Raw genomic sequence first — 18,743 nt, forward strand, 5'->3', positions numbered from 1 at the left:
TTCTTTCTATACATTGTTGGATTCAATTTGCTAATAATTTGTTGAGGACTGTGCATCTATGTTTATGAGACATACTGGTCTGCAGTTTTTTTTGTAATGTCTTTGTCTGGTTATATTATTAGGGTAATGCTGGGCTCACAGAATGAGCTAGAAAGTGTTCCCTCTGCTTCTATCTCTTGGATGAGATTATAGAGAATTAGTATAATTTCTTCCATAAATGTTTGGTAAAATTTACCTGTGAACCAAGCTGGACAATATTGCCAGTTTTTTTTTTAAAATAAATTTATTTATTTATTTTTGGCTGTGTTGGGTCTTCGTTGCAGTGCATGGGCTTTTTATTATGGTGGCTTCTCTCGTTGTGGAGCACGGGCTGTAGGCGCGTGGGCTTCAGTAGTTGTGGCACATGGGCTTAGTTGCTCCACAGCATGTGGGATCTTCCCGGACCAGGGATCAAACCCGTATCCCCTGCATTAGCAGGAGGATTCTCAACCACTGCGCCACCAGAGAAGCCCTATTGGTCTTTTTCTAAAAGCAGATTATTAGTAGGGTGGCAGAACAAGAAACAAGAGAGCAAAGGATGGAAGGCAAATTTACTGTTTCACAGGTGGCTGGGCTCTCTCTGGTATTAAGGAGGGGAATTTGTATGCAATTTAACTGCAAAAAAACCCCAAAACAAACAAACCACAAAACCTATTTCTGGCACATAGGTAATGGGTATTTTCACCAACTGGATGCGAATATAACTGCTGAGATGTCCTTGTCTACATATAATAGTCACCAGTAAAGTAATCTTTGGAAAAAATTATAGTATATTAATCTTTTAAATTAATGTTCCTCTCTTCTTTTTAAAAGGAATAATTATAAGACATGAATTTTAATGTCTGGAATATCAAAGAGATGCTCAGTATTCCCTCAGGCTCTGGGTAAGTTTTCTGGTTATATACTCTGATACTTAAGAGGATCTTATAGTTGCACTGATTTCATAGAAACAGGCTCCCCTTCCTATTAGTTTATAGTAATAGGGTTACCTGATATAGCTTCTTCCTTTTCTCTTCCCTCTCTTGTCACCACTGCACCCTCCCATATTTGTCTTTTTCCTTTTGCCTATTTTCTGATTATAAAAGCAGTATCAATGGCTGTGTGTGTTAATTGAGTAATGACTCTGTCCAGCACTGGACCTAGGGACTATGAGAGTTAGACATGGTCCAACATCTGGAAACTCTCACCTCATTTGGAGCAATTGCTATTGAAACAGCAAGGATCAAACTCAAGACAATGTTCAGATAAGTGTTCAATTGTGTAGTACAATTTGTAGGCACCATGAAATCAAGAACCACTCCAACTGTTGACAGGGCTCATTGAGTTACTGCCCCCTCTACTACTCCACTGAGGTACTTATATTGGTGTCCACTAGCCATGCAGTAGGCCTGCCATTGCTAACTTGGTGGGCGTACCCCAGAAGTAGTATATATTAAGGGATTTCCAATTGTTTTGGTATGCTTTTATCATTGGATAGTTTCTTTTCTTCCTAAAGACAGCAAAAAACCTAAAACGTTGTTGTTGTTGTTTCTCTTAAAAAGAAGAAAAGAGCTTACAATTGATACAGAGTAGGGGAAAAAAATCTATGCTTAATTCCAGATTGTAGCTTTAAGATGTGAATCCTACAGGACTTCTGTAGGCTTACAGAGCTGTTTCTTTTCCAGCCCAGCTAATTATTCTCTTTGACCTAAGAGGGGAGACACAGAGAGCTATTTAGCTATTTTGAGCAGTGATTATGCAAATCATATTATATGTGTGCAGCCTATTACCTTAGCTAATCTTAGAAAATGATTCTATGAGTCAAAATAATGTCTCTGTTCTGAGCAAGTAGGGTTTCTTTTTGTCTTGTATTAATAAATAATGATTTGTTTAGCTTAGAATATGTACTTACAGGCTATCTATTTTAAATCTAACATTTGGAAAAGGAATGATCTGCATGTACGTGTTTTAATGAAAAGCATGTTTTCTTGGGTTACACAACAGCATTAAGTAACACAAATTGTTACCGAGGTGTCTTTCAAGTAAAACTTGAAGACTATATATTTTACTTGTCTGTCCACTTATGTGCTGTCTCTGTAGTAGGCTTAGTACACTGTGTTCAAGTGTGATTGTATCATTATCAATATCATTATCCCCTTCATATGTGAGATTTAGACTGGCATAGGTATCCATGGGAAGCAATTTGGAAGTCCACAGCTGGAAGTATTTATAACAAGCAAGGATACGACACTAAAATTGTGAAAGGGAATAACACAATGTTTAATGGATCTTTCTGTGTGCAAACCTGAGTTGATCATATTCTTCAATCTGGATGAGGCCTATTTTAGTCTGCTTGGGCTGCCATAACAGAGTACAATAAACTGGATGGCTTAAACAACAGAAATTTATTTTCTCACAGTTCTAGAGATTGAAAGTCCTAGAACCCTATGCCAGCATGATTGGTTTTGGGTGAAGACTCCCTTCTTGGCTTGTAGACAGCTGCCTTTTTCTGTGTCCTCACATGGTGAGAGAGAAAGAATGAGGGCAAGCTCTTTGGTGTCTCTTCTTAAAAGGACACTAATCCTGGGCTTCCCTGGTGGCGCAGTGGTTGAGAGTCCGCCTGCCGATGCAGGGCACATGGGTTCGTGCCCTGATCCGGGAAGATCCCACATGCCGGAGCGGCTGGGCCCGTGAGCCATGGCCGCTGCGCCTGCGCGTCTGGAGCCTGTGCTCCGCGGCGGGAGAGGCCACAACACTGAGAGGCCCGCGTACCGCAAAAAAAAAAAAAAAGGACACTAATCCTATCGTGAGGGTCCCACTCTCCTCACCTCTTCGAACCCTAATTACCTTCTAAAGGCCCCATTTCCAAAAACTGTCAAAATAGAGCTTAGGGCTTCAACACATGAATTTTTGGAGGACACAAACATTCAGTCCATATCTAGGTCTATCTTGTGTTTGTTGTATTATAGCTCCTTCTCTCCCTCCAATCCTGCTCCTTTCCTTCCCTATAGACACACAATCTAGGAGAGTTGATATGTATCCTTCCAATTAACCTTCTACCTACTCAGTTACATACTTGTTTGGTGTGTATGATGTATCCTTATAAATTACATTAAGGTATGAGAGAGTTCATTAAATTTTTACTTTTTCTGCACTCAAAAATTATATTTTTGAGACTTATCCATATGGTTATATGTAAATCTAGCTTATTGCTTCTGACTACTGCATCAGTTATATGCATAAGCCATATTTTATTTTTAATCTATTCCCTTAGTGATGAACAAATTCAACCTTTTAAAAGCTAATGTTCTCTTAATCCCTAAAGATTTTGTGAACTTTGATATCCAAAATGGTGTTATAGTACATAATGTTATAGTACAAGGAATAATGGTGTTAGTCCTTAATGTTTGAAATTCCATCTGATTGTTCCCAGGTTGTTGTAACTGAAATGTCTGGCATTCAAAATTTCCTTGTTTCTTTACAGGTAGTACTGGCAGTGTGTAGGGGACTAGGAGGTCAAAAAAAGCTAGCATTCTGCCCAGAATATTCTAAAATAGTTTTGAATTATGGTTTCATTTGCCCACTTGATATACTTGTATTTTCTTGCTTAATTTCAGGGCCACTAAGTCATCTAACTGGAATAATAATCAGACTGATTACTCTGGTCTCAGTGATTCCCAGTTCCTTTTTGGATCCCAGTTCTGTCCAGAAAGTTCAGAGACCCCGTCAACACCCTTGGACTTTGGTGTCCACTTGAGACATCCAAAACAGTCACAACAGAATTCTCTGGATGTAAGTCTGAATCCCAGAATCTCTGCACATGTTTCACAGTCATTATGGACATAAACTGTAAAGAAGACTTATTCTGCTGGGTTATATTTTAGAGTTGTACATCTCTAAGGATTACTGTCCTAAATAGATTTGTGCTTGATTGGTGACTCATTTGACTTGGTAGTGTGAAATGGAAAACATATTTATATTTGCATTTTCTTCCATTACTAAAACAATATATTAGAATAGTGTAAGTACTTTGACTACTCCTAGGGAGTGCCAAATATTGCATGACATTTAACTCCTTGAAGAAGGAGATGAGGATATTGAGGCCTAAGCTGATGAATAAGGGCCAGAATGAGGAACAGAATCTCTTGATTTTTTGAGACCAGCCTATCTTATTTTGTGAGTCAGAAATATTTTTATATATTTACTTATTTTGATGTAGAACCAGATTTAACTTTATACACAGATGTAACTGCATCATATAGGGACTTAATGAATAAGATTAGGTCAATACTTTAAGTTATTAAGGTATGATCTGAGATAAATATTTTAGTACAAAAATTGGTACTCAGTGATATGAAGGAGTAAATGTACTACCTGAATGTTCCAGAGTAAGTTTTGCCTCAGAATGCAGGAAATGGCTCACCATATGCCTGCATCACAGTCAAATTTATCAACAAGTTTAGTTCATCAGCAACTGAGCAACAGCAATTTGAATTAAACTTATTAATATAAAAACTTTAACACATCATCTCAAGACAGCATAATTTTCTGTTGCTGCCTTTAAATTTATGCAATTGATTTTAAGTCATTTTAGCTGACATTTTAAATACCTCTGGTCTGGTAAGGCAGAAATTATATTAGTAAAAAGAGTTGCTTTGTTTTAATATAATTTTCTGGTACATATGAAATAAAAAGGAAATATTACATGCTATATTGTATTTTATGGTTTGCACTTAAGTGTGACTCTGCTTTGTATAGAAAATAGTGCATGCTATAAATATTTTTATGTGTGAAATGCTATGATTTTTTTTTTCCATTGAACAGAGTGAACCTAGTATTTTCATAAAGTACCAAACAAAACCCCAGCTGTTTGGAAGAGATACAAAAGATGGAGGCTTATTTCCTCTTCCTTTGCCAGTTGGAAAATCAAAAGGCCTCTTGGAACAGTTTGAGGAGAAAAAGAAAACTGCAAAAGACAAATGTGACAGGTACACAAACCTTTCAAGTGGATGAGACAGCTCCTCTCTTCTGAGCGAAGCAGAAAATGGAATGTCAGTAGTCGAAAAATTCAGTTTCAGCATGATAGCATTCTTGCCTTTACAGCTCATCTAATAATTACTCTTTATTTGCTTTCTTGTCACTGTGACTTATGGCTGCCACAGTTTTGAGCTCTCTAAATATTAAGCTAAAGAACTTCTCAGAGAAATGCAATATTCAAGTAATGTTATATTTATTCTGCCTAAAATTCTGCCCTTTAATTTTTTTTTTCAGATCATCAGAATTAGGAAATTAGTTAATATTTGTTTTAGGGTCAAGAATATAGCACATGAATTCTTAAGTTATAGTTCAGGCTGATTTTCTCACTTTGAAATGGTATTTTTAAAGATATACCCTAGGGCTTCCCTGGTGGTGCAATGGTTGAGAGTCCGCCTGCCGATGCAGGGGACATGGGTTCTTGCCCGGGTCCAGGAAGATCCCACATGCCGCGGAGCGGCTGGGCCCGTGAGCCACGGCCGCTGAGCCTGCCTGTCCAGAGCCTGTGCTGTGCAACGGGAGAGGCCACAACAGTGAGAGGCCCACATACCGCAAAAAAAAAAAAAAAAGATATACCCTAAATTTTATACATATTCTTATTCGCTACATATATATGTGTGTGTGTGTATATATAAGCAAATATTAGGGCTACTATATTAATTTGTAAATGAATAAGTGGCAGTCACTGAGGAAATTAACTTGTTCAGTTCTTGGTAGTAAGGTATTAACAGGACATCTTTAGGTATAGAAATCATAACACCCAAGCAGAAATATACTTTATTATTTCTGTAACAGTAAAGATGTATCACTTAGCATCACCACTAGTACTTTCATGTCAAAAGAGCCAGAATTTCTTTAAAAATTCTAGATTAGGAATTCTTTAAAAGACTAGGTATCTTTTCCACTGTATACTTACATTCCTTTAGTGAGAAAAGCAAAATGCTCTATACGAAGCGTTTGATTCTGCTGATAAATAAACATTTCCCAGATGCTGACAGACTTCTTTCCCCTAGGAATCTAGGCTCTAGGACTCATAACGATGGTAGAGTACTGCAGATGATCAGGCTCCTCTCATCTTACTGCTTCAGATAAATTAGTCTTAATTTTTTTGTTCTCTGGGCTTTTGTATTACATTTTATTTGATCAAGATTTCTGTAGCTAAGGCACTTCCCTGGTGGTCCAGTGGCTAAGACACCATGCTCCCAATGCAGGGGGCCCGGGTTTGATCCCTGGTAGGGGAACTAGATCCCACATGCCGCAACTAAAAAAAAAAAGATCCAGGGGCGTCCCTGGTGGCGCAGCGGTTGAGAGTCTGCCTGCCGATGCAGGGGACACGGGTTCGTGCCCCGGTCCGGGAAGATCCCACATGCCGCGGAGCGGCTGGGCCCGTGAGCCATGGCCGCTGAGCCTGCGCGTCCGGAGCCTGTGCTCCGCAACGGGAGAGGCCACAACAGTGAGAGGCCCGCGTACCGCCAAAAAAAAAAAAAAAAGATCCAGCATACCACAACTAAGACCCAGTGCAGCCAAACAAATAAATAAAGAAATAAGATTTCTGTAGCTAAAAAAACTTTTTTTGAAACATTAAGTCCTTCTTGATATTTCCTTCCTCCCTCCCTTCCTTCCTTTCTTTATTTCATTTTTCATTTCCTTTTTTTTGTAGTAAAATGAGTTTCTTTTTTTTTTGGCCATGTGGCTTGTGGGATCTTACTTCCCAGACCAGGGATTGAACCCAGGCCCTCGGCAGTGAGAGCATGGAGTCCTAACCACTGGACCACCAGGGAATTCCCAGAAATGAGTTTCTGTTAATGATTATTTACAAGATGGCTGGCAAAAAATAAATAGTATTTATATAGAGAGAACAGATGATAAGGACACTGAAGAATCTCTTCTCTATTTAAAAAATTTGAAGCTTACAATATTGATTTAAATGCTAAACAGAAAATCATAATTTTAATAAATTCTGGCAAAAACAACCCCCAAGATTTTAGATTCCTTGTTTTCTGTCAATAAGTGCTTATCAGAAATGTGGTGCGGAATGAGAAATTTTTAAATGAGAAAGAGAAAGCATACCACTGTAAATTTGGAAGCAGGAAAATGATAAGGCATGGTACAGAGTTCAGACATAAAGAGATGCTACAAATCAGTAAGACATGGATTTACATATTGTGTTTTGAAAGTACATGTTTTCCCAAATGTATAGAAAGGGCATATGAGGTTAAGATATCTCAAAAGAAGCCTTAATTATTCAGATTGCATTTGTTATGACTCAAATAAAAACCCACCTCAAACTAGCCTGGACAAAAAGGAGGATATATTAGCTCTCTTAACCAATCTGGGAAGGACAGGGAATGAAATGAAATCAGAATCTGTCTCTTTTCTGTGCTTCTCTCTCCATCTATACTTCATTCTCTCCTACTAGAGACCAGCTTCCTATTAACACAGAAAAAGAGACTCTCACCCCTTAGTTACAATTTGAAAATCTTAGTGAAAGCTTCTGATGGGCTTGTTTATTAGGTTGTGGGGGGGTAAGGGGAGGGGGCTGTGACTGGAAGTCCTCACCAGAATCACTTTGTGGATGCAGAAAGAAGCAATTCCCCATTAGAGCTGGATGCTGGGCACACCAGACAATGGATATCCATTACCCAGATTCTTATTTTTTAATCAGTCAAATTTGAGAAAACAGATCAGTCTCATAACCAATGAATAACCTAAGGACCACAAATAGATTATAAAATGAACCATGGGGACTTCCCTGGTGGTGCAGTGGTTAAGAATCCGCCTGCCAATGCAGGGGACACGGGTTTGAGCCCTGGTCCGGGAAGATCCCACATGCCACAGAGCAACTAAGCCCATGTGCTGCAACTACTGAGCCTGCGCTCTAGAGCCCGCGAGTCACAACTACTGAGCCTGTGTGCCACAACTACTGAAGCCCACATGCCTAGAGTCCATGCTCCGCAACAAGAGAAGCCACTGTAATGAGAAACCCATGCACCACAAGGAAGAGTAGCCCCCACTCACTGTAACTAGAGAAAGCCTGCACACAGCAACAAACACTCAACACAGCCAAAAATAAATAAATAAAATAAATAACTTTTTTTAAAAAGAAAACATATGGATGGCAAATAAATACATGAAAAGTTTCTCAACACCATTAGCCAGTTTGGAAATAAAACTTGAAATCATAATGAGATATTACTGCTTATCTGTTAGCATGGCTAAAATTAAAACAAACAAAAACTGAAAATGCCAAATGCTGAGCAAGGATATAGACCAAATGGAAATCTTGTTGGTGGAAATGCAAAATGATACAGCCCCTTTGGAAAAGTTTGACAGTTTCTTATAAAATTAAACATAATTCACTATATGGCTCTGCAGTTCTACTCCTAGGTATTTATCCTAGATAAATGAAAATTTATGTTTACACAGAAGCCTATGCAATAACGTTTATGGTAGCCTTGCTCATAATCACCAAAAACTGGGCACAACCCAAATGTCCTTCTATGTATAAATGGATAAACAAACAATGGTATGTCCATACGATGGAACACTACTCAGCAATGAAAAGGAATAAACTATTGCTATACAACAACATGGCTGAATCTCAAAAGCACTATGCTAAGCGAAAGAAATCACAAAGGTTGCATACTCTATGATTCCATTTAAATGATATTCTGAGAAAAGCAAAACTATAGGGATGGGTATCAGATCAGTGATTACCAAGGGTTATGGGTGTGGGCTGGACTTCACCACAAAGAGACAGCATAAAGGATTTTTTTTGGATACTGTCTTATATCCTGGTTGTAATGGTGGTTACATGAATCCTAATTTTGTGTTAAAACTCATAGAACTGTGTACACACACACACACATACAAATTTCTATGTTAATTTAAATTTTTTAAAGTGTTAAAAATTATTAAAAGATATTGGGTGGTTCATTTTATTAGTTAGGATTATGTTCAGCTGCATTGGCGTATATACACTCATTCTCATTATAATAATAGTAATTTTTAAAAGATGTTTATTTTTCTTTAATGCAAAAATCATCCTGAAGTGTGTGGTCCAGGGCTAGAATGATGGCTTCGTGGACCTCAAGGATCTGGCTCCTCCCAGCAGTGTGGTCAGCCATCCCTAAAGTATGACCCCCCCACCTCTGCCATCCTCACACTGCTTGGAGGCTGCTGCAATTCCAGCTGTTACATCAGAGTTCCAGACAGCTGATGGATGAGTGAAGGAAGAAGGGTATCTTCCTGTCCCTTTAGGATTCTTTTTTTTTTTCTTGGCCACACCATGTAGCTTGCAGGATCTCAGTTCCCTGACCAGGTATTGAACCCAGGCCCATGGCAGTGAAAGCACAGAGTCCTAACCACTGGACTGCCAGGGAATTCCCTAGGATTCTTCTTGGAAGTTGCATGCAACACTTTTGCTTATATCTCACAGTGGCTAAAATTTACTCACATGGCCACACCTAGATGCAAGGGAGTCTGGGAATGTCATCTATCTGGGTGGCAGTGCATGGAGGGTGAGGATCAGGAATCTAATTTCCAAGGAAGAAAATGAGGCCAATTTAAGTTTCTGCCACAGTTGTACAATTGCCAACAACTACCTGCCATGGACAACTTCCCAAACAAAGTCTCAAAATTAGTCCAGGGCAGATTTTGCTGCCCACTACCCCCTGCCCAGAATGCACTAGACCCTTCCCTGCATTGTAGTCAGTGTAGTCCTGGTCACTTTTCATTTCTTTTTTTTTTTTTTTGACGTGGTCCCTTTTTAAGATCTTTACTGAATTTGTTACAAAATTGCTCCATTTTATGTTTTTTGGGGGGTTTTTTGGTGATTGTTTTATTGTTTTTTGGCTGCGAGGCATGTGGGATCTTAGCTCCCCGACCAGGGATCGAACCTGCACCCCCTGCACTGGAAGGCGAAGTGTTAACCACTGGACCACCAGGGAAGTCCCGAGTCCTGGACAATTTTATCAGTCCCATGGCGCTCCATCTTTCTACTACTATTGCCATAGCGATCAGAAAAGAGAGCTCACAGTCTTTTTCTCTTGACTCCCAGTCTGGCAAGGCATGTGTGAGGAGAGAGCTCAGGGTTCAGGAAAAGCTCAGAAAGCAAGCCTCTGGCACCCTCAGCCTCAAGAGGAGGAAAGAGACTCTGCTCCTCCCCAAGATCCCTAACCTGAGGAACTCCTCAAACAGGAAAGAGGGTCAGATGCAGAACAAACTAAAATAAAGAATCTAGACTTTTCACTCTAAATATAAATTTGTAGATTCTGTAGTAGAGGTTTCATCCAATGCTTTGGGAGCCCTGAGGACAGGCTTCCAGCTCTGACTGGGGGCGTCAGGAAAGACTCCATCCAAGGGAGCACATCTAAACTGAGTGGGAGTTTTGGGCAGAGATCTTGGGTCTGTCAGATTTTCAAGTCTGCCTCTGAATCAACTTACTCCGTGAACCACCACTAACTCTGCTCTATTTTTGAGTATTTTCTTTCTTTCTTTTTAAATTTATTTATTTAATTTATTATTTTTGGATGTGTTGGGTCTTTGTTGCTGCGCGTGGGCTTTCTCTAGTTGCGGCGAGCAGGGGCTACTCTTCGTTCCAGTGCACAGGCTTCTCATTGCAGTGGCTTCTCTTGTTGTACAGCATGGGCTCTAGGCACACAGGCTTCAGTAGTTGTGGCTCACAGGCTCTAGAGTGCAGGCTCAGTAGTTGTGGTGCACGAGCTTAGTTGCTCTGCTGCATGTGGGATCTTCCTGGACCAGAGCTCGAACCCATGTCCCCTGCATTGGCATGCGGATTCTTAAACATTGCGCCACCAGGGAAGCCCTATTTTTGTGTATTTTCAAAAATAAAAATGGGATAGTTTCCTATGGACTATTCTGCAATCTGTTTTTTAAATTTAATAATATTAAATGACTATATTTCTGTTTCATCTACAAAATCATTTCTGTGGTTGCATTGTACTCTATTATATGGACCATTTAGGGGGTTATGTTTTTTTTCTGTTTCTTTTTTTTTTGTGGTACGCGGGCCTCTCACTGTTGTGGCCTCTCTCATTGCGGAGCACAGGCTCCGGACGCGCAGGCCCAGCGGCCATGGCTCACGGGCCTAGCCGCTCTGCGGCATGTGGGATCTTCCCGGACCGGGGCATGAACCCGTGTCCCCTGCATCGGCAGGCGGACTCTCAACCACTGCGCCACCAGGGAAGCCCGGGGGTTATGTTTTAAATGTTTAATACAGCATGAGACATGCAAAGAATACACAATGAGATAATGATAATCTTATCAACAAATGATGCTGGGAAAACTGGGTCCTTATGCAAAAGAATGGAAAAGGACCCTTATCTTATACCATACACAAAAGTCAACTCAAAATGGATTAAAGACTTAAACATGAGACTTGAAACCGTAGAACACCTAGAAGAAAACATAGGGAAAAAGCTTCTTGACGTTGGTCCTGGCAATGATGTCTTGGATATGACACCAAAAGCACAGGCAACAAAAGGAAAAATAGACAAGCGGGATTACATCAAACTACAGGCGTCCCTCAGTATCCAAAGGAGATTGGTTCCAGGAGACCCTACATATACCAAAATCCACTGATGCTCAAGTCCCATAGCCCTCTATATCTTCAGGTTTTGAATCCACAAACTCAACCAACTGCAGATGGAAATTTCTGTCCATGGTTGGATGAATCTGCACATGCAAAACCCTCAAACGCAAAGGGCCAACTATGTTTATTGAAAAAAATCTGCATATAAGTGGACCCATGAATATCAAACCTATGTTGTTTAAGGGTCAACTGTAAAAAAGTTTCTGCACAGCAAATGAAACAAAGAAAATGAAAAGGCAAACTTTCCTGGTGGCACAGTGATTAAGAATCTGCCTGCCAATGCAGGGGACGCGGGTTTGATCCCTGGTCTGGGAAGATCCCACATGCTGTGGAGCAACTAAGCCCATGTGCCACAACTACTGAGCCTGTGCTCTAGAGCGTGCAAGCCACAACTACTGAGGCCATGTGCCACAACTACTGAAGCCCACACACCTGGAGCCCATGCTCTGCAACAAGAGAAGCCACCACAATGAGAAGCCCATGCACCTCAACGAACAGTAGCCCTGGCTCACCGCAACTAGAGAAAGCCCACATGCAGCAATGAAGACCCAATGCAGCCAAAAGAAAAAAAGAAAAAAAGAAAAAAAAGAAAACAAAAAGGCAACCCATGGTATAGAAAACATTTGCAAACCATATATCTGATAAAGGGTTAATATAAAACATATAAGGAACACCTACAACCCAATAGCAAAAACAAACAAAAACAAAAACAAAAAAACAAAATATCTGGATTAAAAGACAAGCAAAGGAATTGAATAGACAGTTCTCCAAAGAAGACATACTAATGGCCATCAGGTATATGAAAAGTGCTCAACTTTGCTAATTATCAGGGAAATGCTTATCAAAACCACAATTAGATATCATCTCACACCTGTCAGAATGGCTATCATTAAAAAAATAACAAATGCTGGCAATTATATGGAGAAAAGGGAACTCTTGTACACTGTTGGTGGGAGTAGAAACTGGTGCAGCCACTTTATTTTTTCTAATTTAAAAGAAAAATTTTTTTTTTGGCCATACTGCGTGGCTTACAGGACCTCAGTTCCCCGACCAGGGATCAAACATGCATCCTTGGCAGTGAAAGCCCGGAGTCCTAACCACTGGACTGCCAGGGAATTCCTTGGTGCCGCCACTTTAGAAAACAGTATGGAGGTTCCACAAAAAATTATAAATAGAACTACCATATGATCCAGCAATTCCACTTCTAAGTATATACTCAAAGGAATTGAAATCAGGATCTTGAAGAGATATCTGCACTCTCATGTTCATCACAGCATTATTTACAATAGCCAAGACATGGAAATAACCTAAATATCTATCAGTGCATGAATGGAAAAGAAAATGTGGTGTGTACATACAATGAAATATTCTTCAGCCTTAAAAAAGAAGGAAATCCTTCCAGTTGTGACAACATGAATGAACCTGGAGGACATTATGCTAAATGAAATAAGCCAGACATAGAAGGACAAATACTAACTATATGCTACCACTTATATGAGGAGTGTAAAATAATCAAACTCATAGGAGCAGAGAGTAGAATGGTGGTTGTTGTTGGGGGAGTTGTGGGGGAAACAGGCAGAATTAGTCAAAGGGTACAAAGTTTCAGTTTATACAAGATGAATAAATCCTAGAGACCTGTACAGCATAGTGCCTATACTTGACAATGCTCTGTTGTATACTTTAAAATTTGGTAAGAGGGTAGATCTTTTTTAAGTGTTCTTATCCCTACTACTAATAAATAAAGAGGGTGAAAGGAAACTTTTGGAGGTGATGGATATATTTATGGCATAGATTGTGGAGATGGTTTCACAGTTGTATACTTATCTCCAAACTTGTATACATTAAATATGTACAGCTTCTTGTGTGTTAATCATACCTCAATAAAGTAATTAAAAAAAAAAAACCCAACTTGAGTACTGACCACTCAGAACAGATGATGACTACAAGCAATTGGCACAGCTATGTCCTTGTACAAGATTGGAAGTTCTTTTTGTTCAAAATTTGTAAAGCATTGCTCCATTGTCTTATAGCTCTCTGTGTGCTTTTAAGAGGTCTGCTGCCATTCTGATTCCTGATCCTGTGTATGTCACTTGCTTTTTTATTTCTGGAAATTTTTAGGATCTTCTCATTATCCTTAGAGTTTGGAAATTTTACAGCAATGTGGTTTGATGTGCCTTGTCATAGCCCTGGGCATTCGGGAATTACTTTTGACCTATAACTTGTGTCTTTTGGTTTGGGGAATTTTTCTTTTATTATATCTTTGAAAACCTCCTTTTCACTCTTCTTTTGTCCTGGATCTGCAATTTTGGGCATGCATTGAATCTCCTGCATTGATCCTCTAATTTTTTTTTTTTTACTACCTACTTATTTTTCATCTCTTTGCCTTTTGCTCTATTTTCCATCATATTTCCATACTGTGTCTTCTAGTTATTCTATTTGTTTAATTTCTGCTATTTTTAATTTATAAGTTCCCTTTCTTAGTCTCTGCTTTTATACTTTAATAGCATTCTGTTCTCATCCTTAATTTTTTCATTTTAATATTTTTATTGTTTTCAGGTAATGTCTTAATCTTATTCATAAAACCATAAGGTTTGTAGATTTCCAAATGGTTCTATCAAATTCTTCTTTTAAAGTCAGTCTTTTGGACAATCCTGCAGCCTGTGGAATGAAAGCCACATTCACAGAAAGATAGACAAAATGAAAAAGCAGAGGACTATGTACCAGATGAAGAAACAAGATAAAACTCCAGAAAAACAACTAAATGAAGTGGAGATAGGCAACCTTCCAGAAAAAGAATTCAGAATAATGATAGTGAAGATGATCCAGGACCTCAGGAAAAGAATGAAGGCAAGGATCGAGAAGATACAAGAAATGTTTAACAAAGACCCAGAAGAATTAAAGAACAAACACCTAGAAGAATTAAAGAACAAACAAACAGAGATGAACAATACAATAACTGAAATGAAAAACACACTAGAAGGAATCAATAGCAGAATAACTGAGGCAGAAGAATGGATAAGTGACCTGGAAGACAGAATGGGTGGAATTCACTGCCATGAAACAGAATAAAGCAAAAAGAATGAAAAGAAAGAAGACAGCCTAAAAGACCTCTGGGACAACATTAAGTGCACCAACATTCACATTATAGGGGTCCCAGGAGGAGAAGAGAGAAAGGACCTGAGAAAATATTTGAAGAGGTTATGGTCGAAAACTTCCCTAACATGGGAAAGGAAACAGCCACCCAAGTCCAGGAAGCGCAGAGAGTCCCAAGCAAGATAAAACCAAGGAGAAACATGCTAAGACACATAGTAATCAAACTGACAAAAATTAAAGACAAAGAAAAATTATTAAAAGCAACAAGGGAAAAAACGACAAATAACATACAAGGGAACTCCCATAAGGTTAACAGCTGATTTCTCAGCAGAAACTCTACAAGCCAGAAGGGAGTGGCATGATATATTTAAAATGATGAAAGGGAAGAACCTACAACCAAGATTACTCTACCTGGCAAGGACCTCATTCATATTCGATGGAGAAATCAAAAGCTTTACAGACAACCAAAAGCTAAGAGAATTCAGCACCACCAAATCAGTTCTACAACAAATGCTAAAGGAATTTCTCTAAGTGGGAAACACAAGAGAATAAAAGCACCTACAAAAACAAACCCAAAACAATTAAGAAAATGGTAATAGGAACATACATATCGATAATTACCCTAAATGTGAATAGATTAAATGCTCCAACCAAAAGACACAGGCTTGCTGAATGGATTCAAAAACAAGACCCATATATATGCTGTCTACAAGAAACCCACTTCAGACCTAGGGACACATAAAGACTGGAAGCAAGGGGATGGAAAAAGATATTCCATGCAAATGGAAATCAAAAGAAAGCTGCAGTAGCAATACTCATATCAGATAAAATAGACTTTAAAATAAAGAATGTTACAAGAGACAAAGAAGGACACTACATAATGATGAGGGGATCAATCCAAGAAGAAGATAAAACAATTATAAATATATATGCACCCAACATAGTAGCACCTCAATACATAAGGCAACTGCTAACAGCTATAAAAGAGGAAATTGACAGTAATACAATAATAGTGGGGCACTTTAACACCTCACTTACACCAATGGACAGGTCATCCAGACAGAAAATAAATAAGGAAACACAAGCTTTAAGTGACGCAATACCAGATAGATTTAATTGATATTTGTAGGACATTCCATCCAAAAACAGCAGATTACACTTTCTTCTCAAGTGCACGTGGAACATTCTCCAGAATAGATCACATCTTGGGTCACAAATCAAGCCTCGGTAAATTTAAGAAAACTGAAATCATATCAAGCAACTTTTCTGACCACAACGCTATGAGCTTAGAAATAAATTACAGGGAAAAAACCGTAAAAAACACAAACACATGGAGGCTAAACAATACAGTACTAAATAACCAAGAGATCACTGAAAAACTCAAAGAGGAAATCAAAAAATACCTAGAGACAAATGACAACGAAAACATGACGATCCAAAACCTATGGGATGCAGCAAAAGCAGTTCTAAGAGGGAAGTTTATAGCAATACAATCCTACCTCAAGAAACAAGAGGGACTTCCCTGGTAGCGCAGTAGTTAAGAATCCACCTGCCAATGCAGGGGACACGGGTTCCAGCCCTGGTCCAGGAAGATCCCACATGCCGCGGAGCAACTAAGCCCGTGTGCCACAATTACTGAGCCTGCGCTCTAGAGCCTGCAAGCCACAACTACTGAGCCCACGTGCCACAGCTACTGAAGCCCATGCACCTAGATCCTGTGCTCCACAACAAGAGAAGTCACTGCAATGAGAAGCCTGTGTACCACAATGAAGAGTAGCCCCCGTCTGCCACAACTAGAGAAAGCCCGTGCACAGCAATGAAGACCCAACACAGCCCTATATAAATAAATAAATAATTTTTAAAAAAGAAACAAGAAAAATCTCAAATAAACAATCTAACCTTACACCTAAAGGAACTAGAGAAAAAAGAACAAACAAAACCCAAAGTTAGTAGAAGGAAAGAAATCATAAAGATCAGAGCAGAAATAAATGAAATAGAAACAAAGAAAACAATAACAAAGACTCAATAAAACTAAAAGCTGGTTCTTTGAGAAGATAAGCAAAATTGATAAACGTTTAGCCAGACTCATCAAAAAAAAGAGGGAGAGGGCTTCCCTGGTGGCGCAGTGGTTGAGAGTCCGCCTGCCGATGCAGGGGACACGGGTTCGTGCCCCGGTCCGGGAAGATCCCACATGCCGCGGAGCGGCTGGGCCCGTGAGCCATGGCCGCTGAGCCTGCGCGTCCAGAGCGTGTGCTCCGCAGCGGGAAAGGCCACAGCAGTGAGAGGCCTGCGTACCGCAAAGAAAAAAAAAAAAAAAAAGGAAGGAGAGGACTCAAATCAATAAAATCAGAAATAAAAAAGGAGAAGTTATGATGGGCACTACAGAAATACAAAGCATCATAAGAGTCTACTACAAGCAACTCTATGCCAATAAAATGGACACCTGGAAGAAATGGACAAATTCTTAGACAGGTATAACCTTCCAAGACTGAACCAGGAAGAAATAGAAAATATGAACAGACCAATCACAAGTAATGAAATTGAAACTGTGATTAACAATCTTCCAACAAACAGAAGTTCAGGACCAGATGGCTTCACAGGTGAATTTTATCAAACATTTAGAAAAGAGCTAACACCAATCCTCCTCAAACTCTTCCAAAAAATTGCAGAGGAAGGAACACTCCCAAACTCATTCTACAAGGCCAACATCACCCTGATACCAAAACCAGACAAAGATATTACAAAAAAAGAAAATTATAGACAAATATCACTGATGAATATAGATGCAAAAATCCTCAACAAAATACTAGCAAACAGAATCCAACAACACATTAAAAGGATCATACACCATGATCAAGTGGGATTTATCCCAGGGATGCAAGGATTCTTCAGTATACGCAAATCAATCAATGTAATATACCATATTAACAAACTGAAGAATAAAAACCATATGATCATCTCAATAGATGCAGAAAAAGCTTTTGACAAAATTCAACACCCATTTATGACAAGAACTCCCCAGAAAGTGGGCACAGAGGGAATCTACCTCAACATAGTAAAGGCCATATATGACAAACCCACAGCAAACATCATTCTGAATGGTGAAAAACTGAAAGCATTTCCTCTAAGATCAGGAACAAGACAAGGATGTCCACTCTCGCCACTATTATTCAACATAGTTTTGGAAGTCCTAGCCACGGCAATCAGAGAAGAAAAAGAAATAACAAGAATACAAATTGGAAAAGAAGTAAAACTGTCACTCTTTGCATGTGACATGATATTACACATAGATTTAAAAAATTAAAAAAAATAGTCTTTTGGAGCATCCATAAGACTTTGGTATGAAGAGTTGTCCTATTGGGGTTCAAAAATTGATACTTGTGGGCTTCCCTGGTGGCGCAGTGGTTGAGGGTCCGCCTGCCGATGCAGGGGACGCGGGTTCGTGTCCCGGTCCAGGAGGACCCCACGTGCCGCGGAGCGGCTGGGCCTGTGGGCCGTGGCCGCTGGGCCTGCGCGTCCGGAGCCTGTGCGTCAGGAGAGACTCCATCCAAGGGAGCACATCTAAACTGAGTGGGAGTTTTGGGCAGAGATCTTGGGTCTGTCAGATTTTCAAGTCTGCCTCTGAATCAACTTACTCCGTGAACCACCACTAACTCTGCTCTATTTTTGAGTATTTTCTTTCTTTCTTTTTAAATTTATTTATTTAATTTATTATTTTTGGATGTGTTGGGTCTTTGTTGCTGCGCGTGGGCTTTCTCTAGTTGCGGCGAGCAGGGGCTACTCTTCGTTCCAGTGCACAGGCTTCTCGTTGCAGTGGCTTCTCTTGTTGTGCAGCATGGGCTCTAGGCACACAGGCTTCAGTAGTTGTGGCTCACAGGCTCTAGAGTGCAGGCTCAGTAGTTGTGGTGCACGAGGTTAGTTGTTCTGCTGCATGTGGGATCTTCCTGTGTTTTCTTTTTTTTCTTTTTTTCTTTTGTCTGCATTG

The 18,743-nt window shown here is 39.6% G+C and overlaps 1 protein-coding gene across 1 annotated transcript in view; it reads left to right on the forward strand.

Moving 5' to 3' along the window:
• Nucleotides 1-867: 867 nt before the first annotated feature.
• CCDC36 (coiled-coil domain containing 36) overlaps nt 868-18,743 on the forward strand; it is a 28,044-nt gene continuing 10,168 nt past the window's right edge. The window contains exons 1-3 of the mRNA XM_029241670.1: nt 868-923; nt 3,636-3,810; nt 4,843-5,006. Of these exons, the coding sequence (XP_029097503.1) occupies nt 868-923; nt 3,636-3,810; nt 4,843-5,006 (395 nt within the window). The remainder of the gene's footprint in view (nt 924-3,635; nt 3,811-4,842; nt 5,007-18,743) is intronic.

Source organism: Monodon monoceros, unplaced genomic scaffold (assembly GCF_005190385.1).
Source record: "Monodon monoceros isolate NGI ecotype Baffin Bay Population unplaced genomic scaffold, NGI_Narwhal_1 Super_Scaffold_3, whole genome shotgun sequence".
Classification (NCBI taxonomy): Eukaryota; Metazoa; Chordata; class Mammalia; order Artiodactyla; family Monodontidae; genus Monodon; species Monodon monoceros.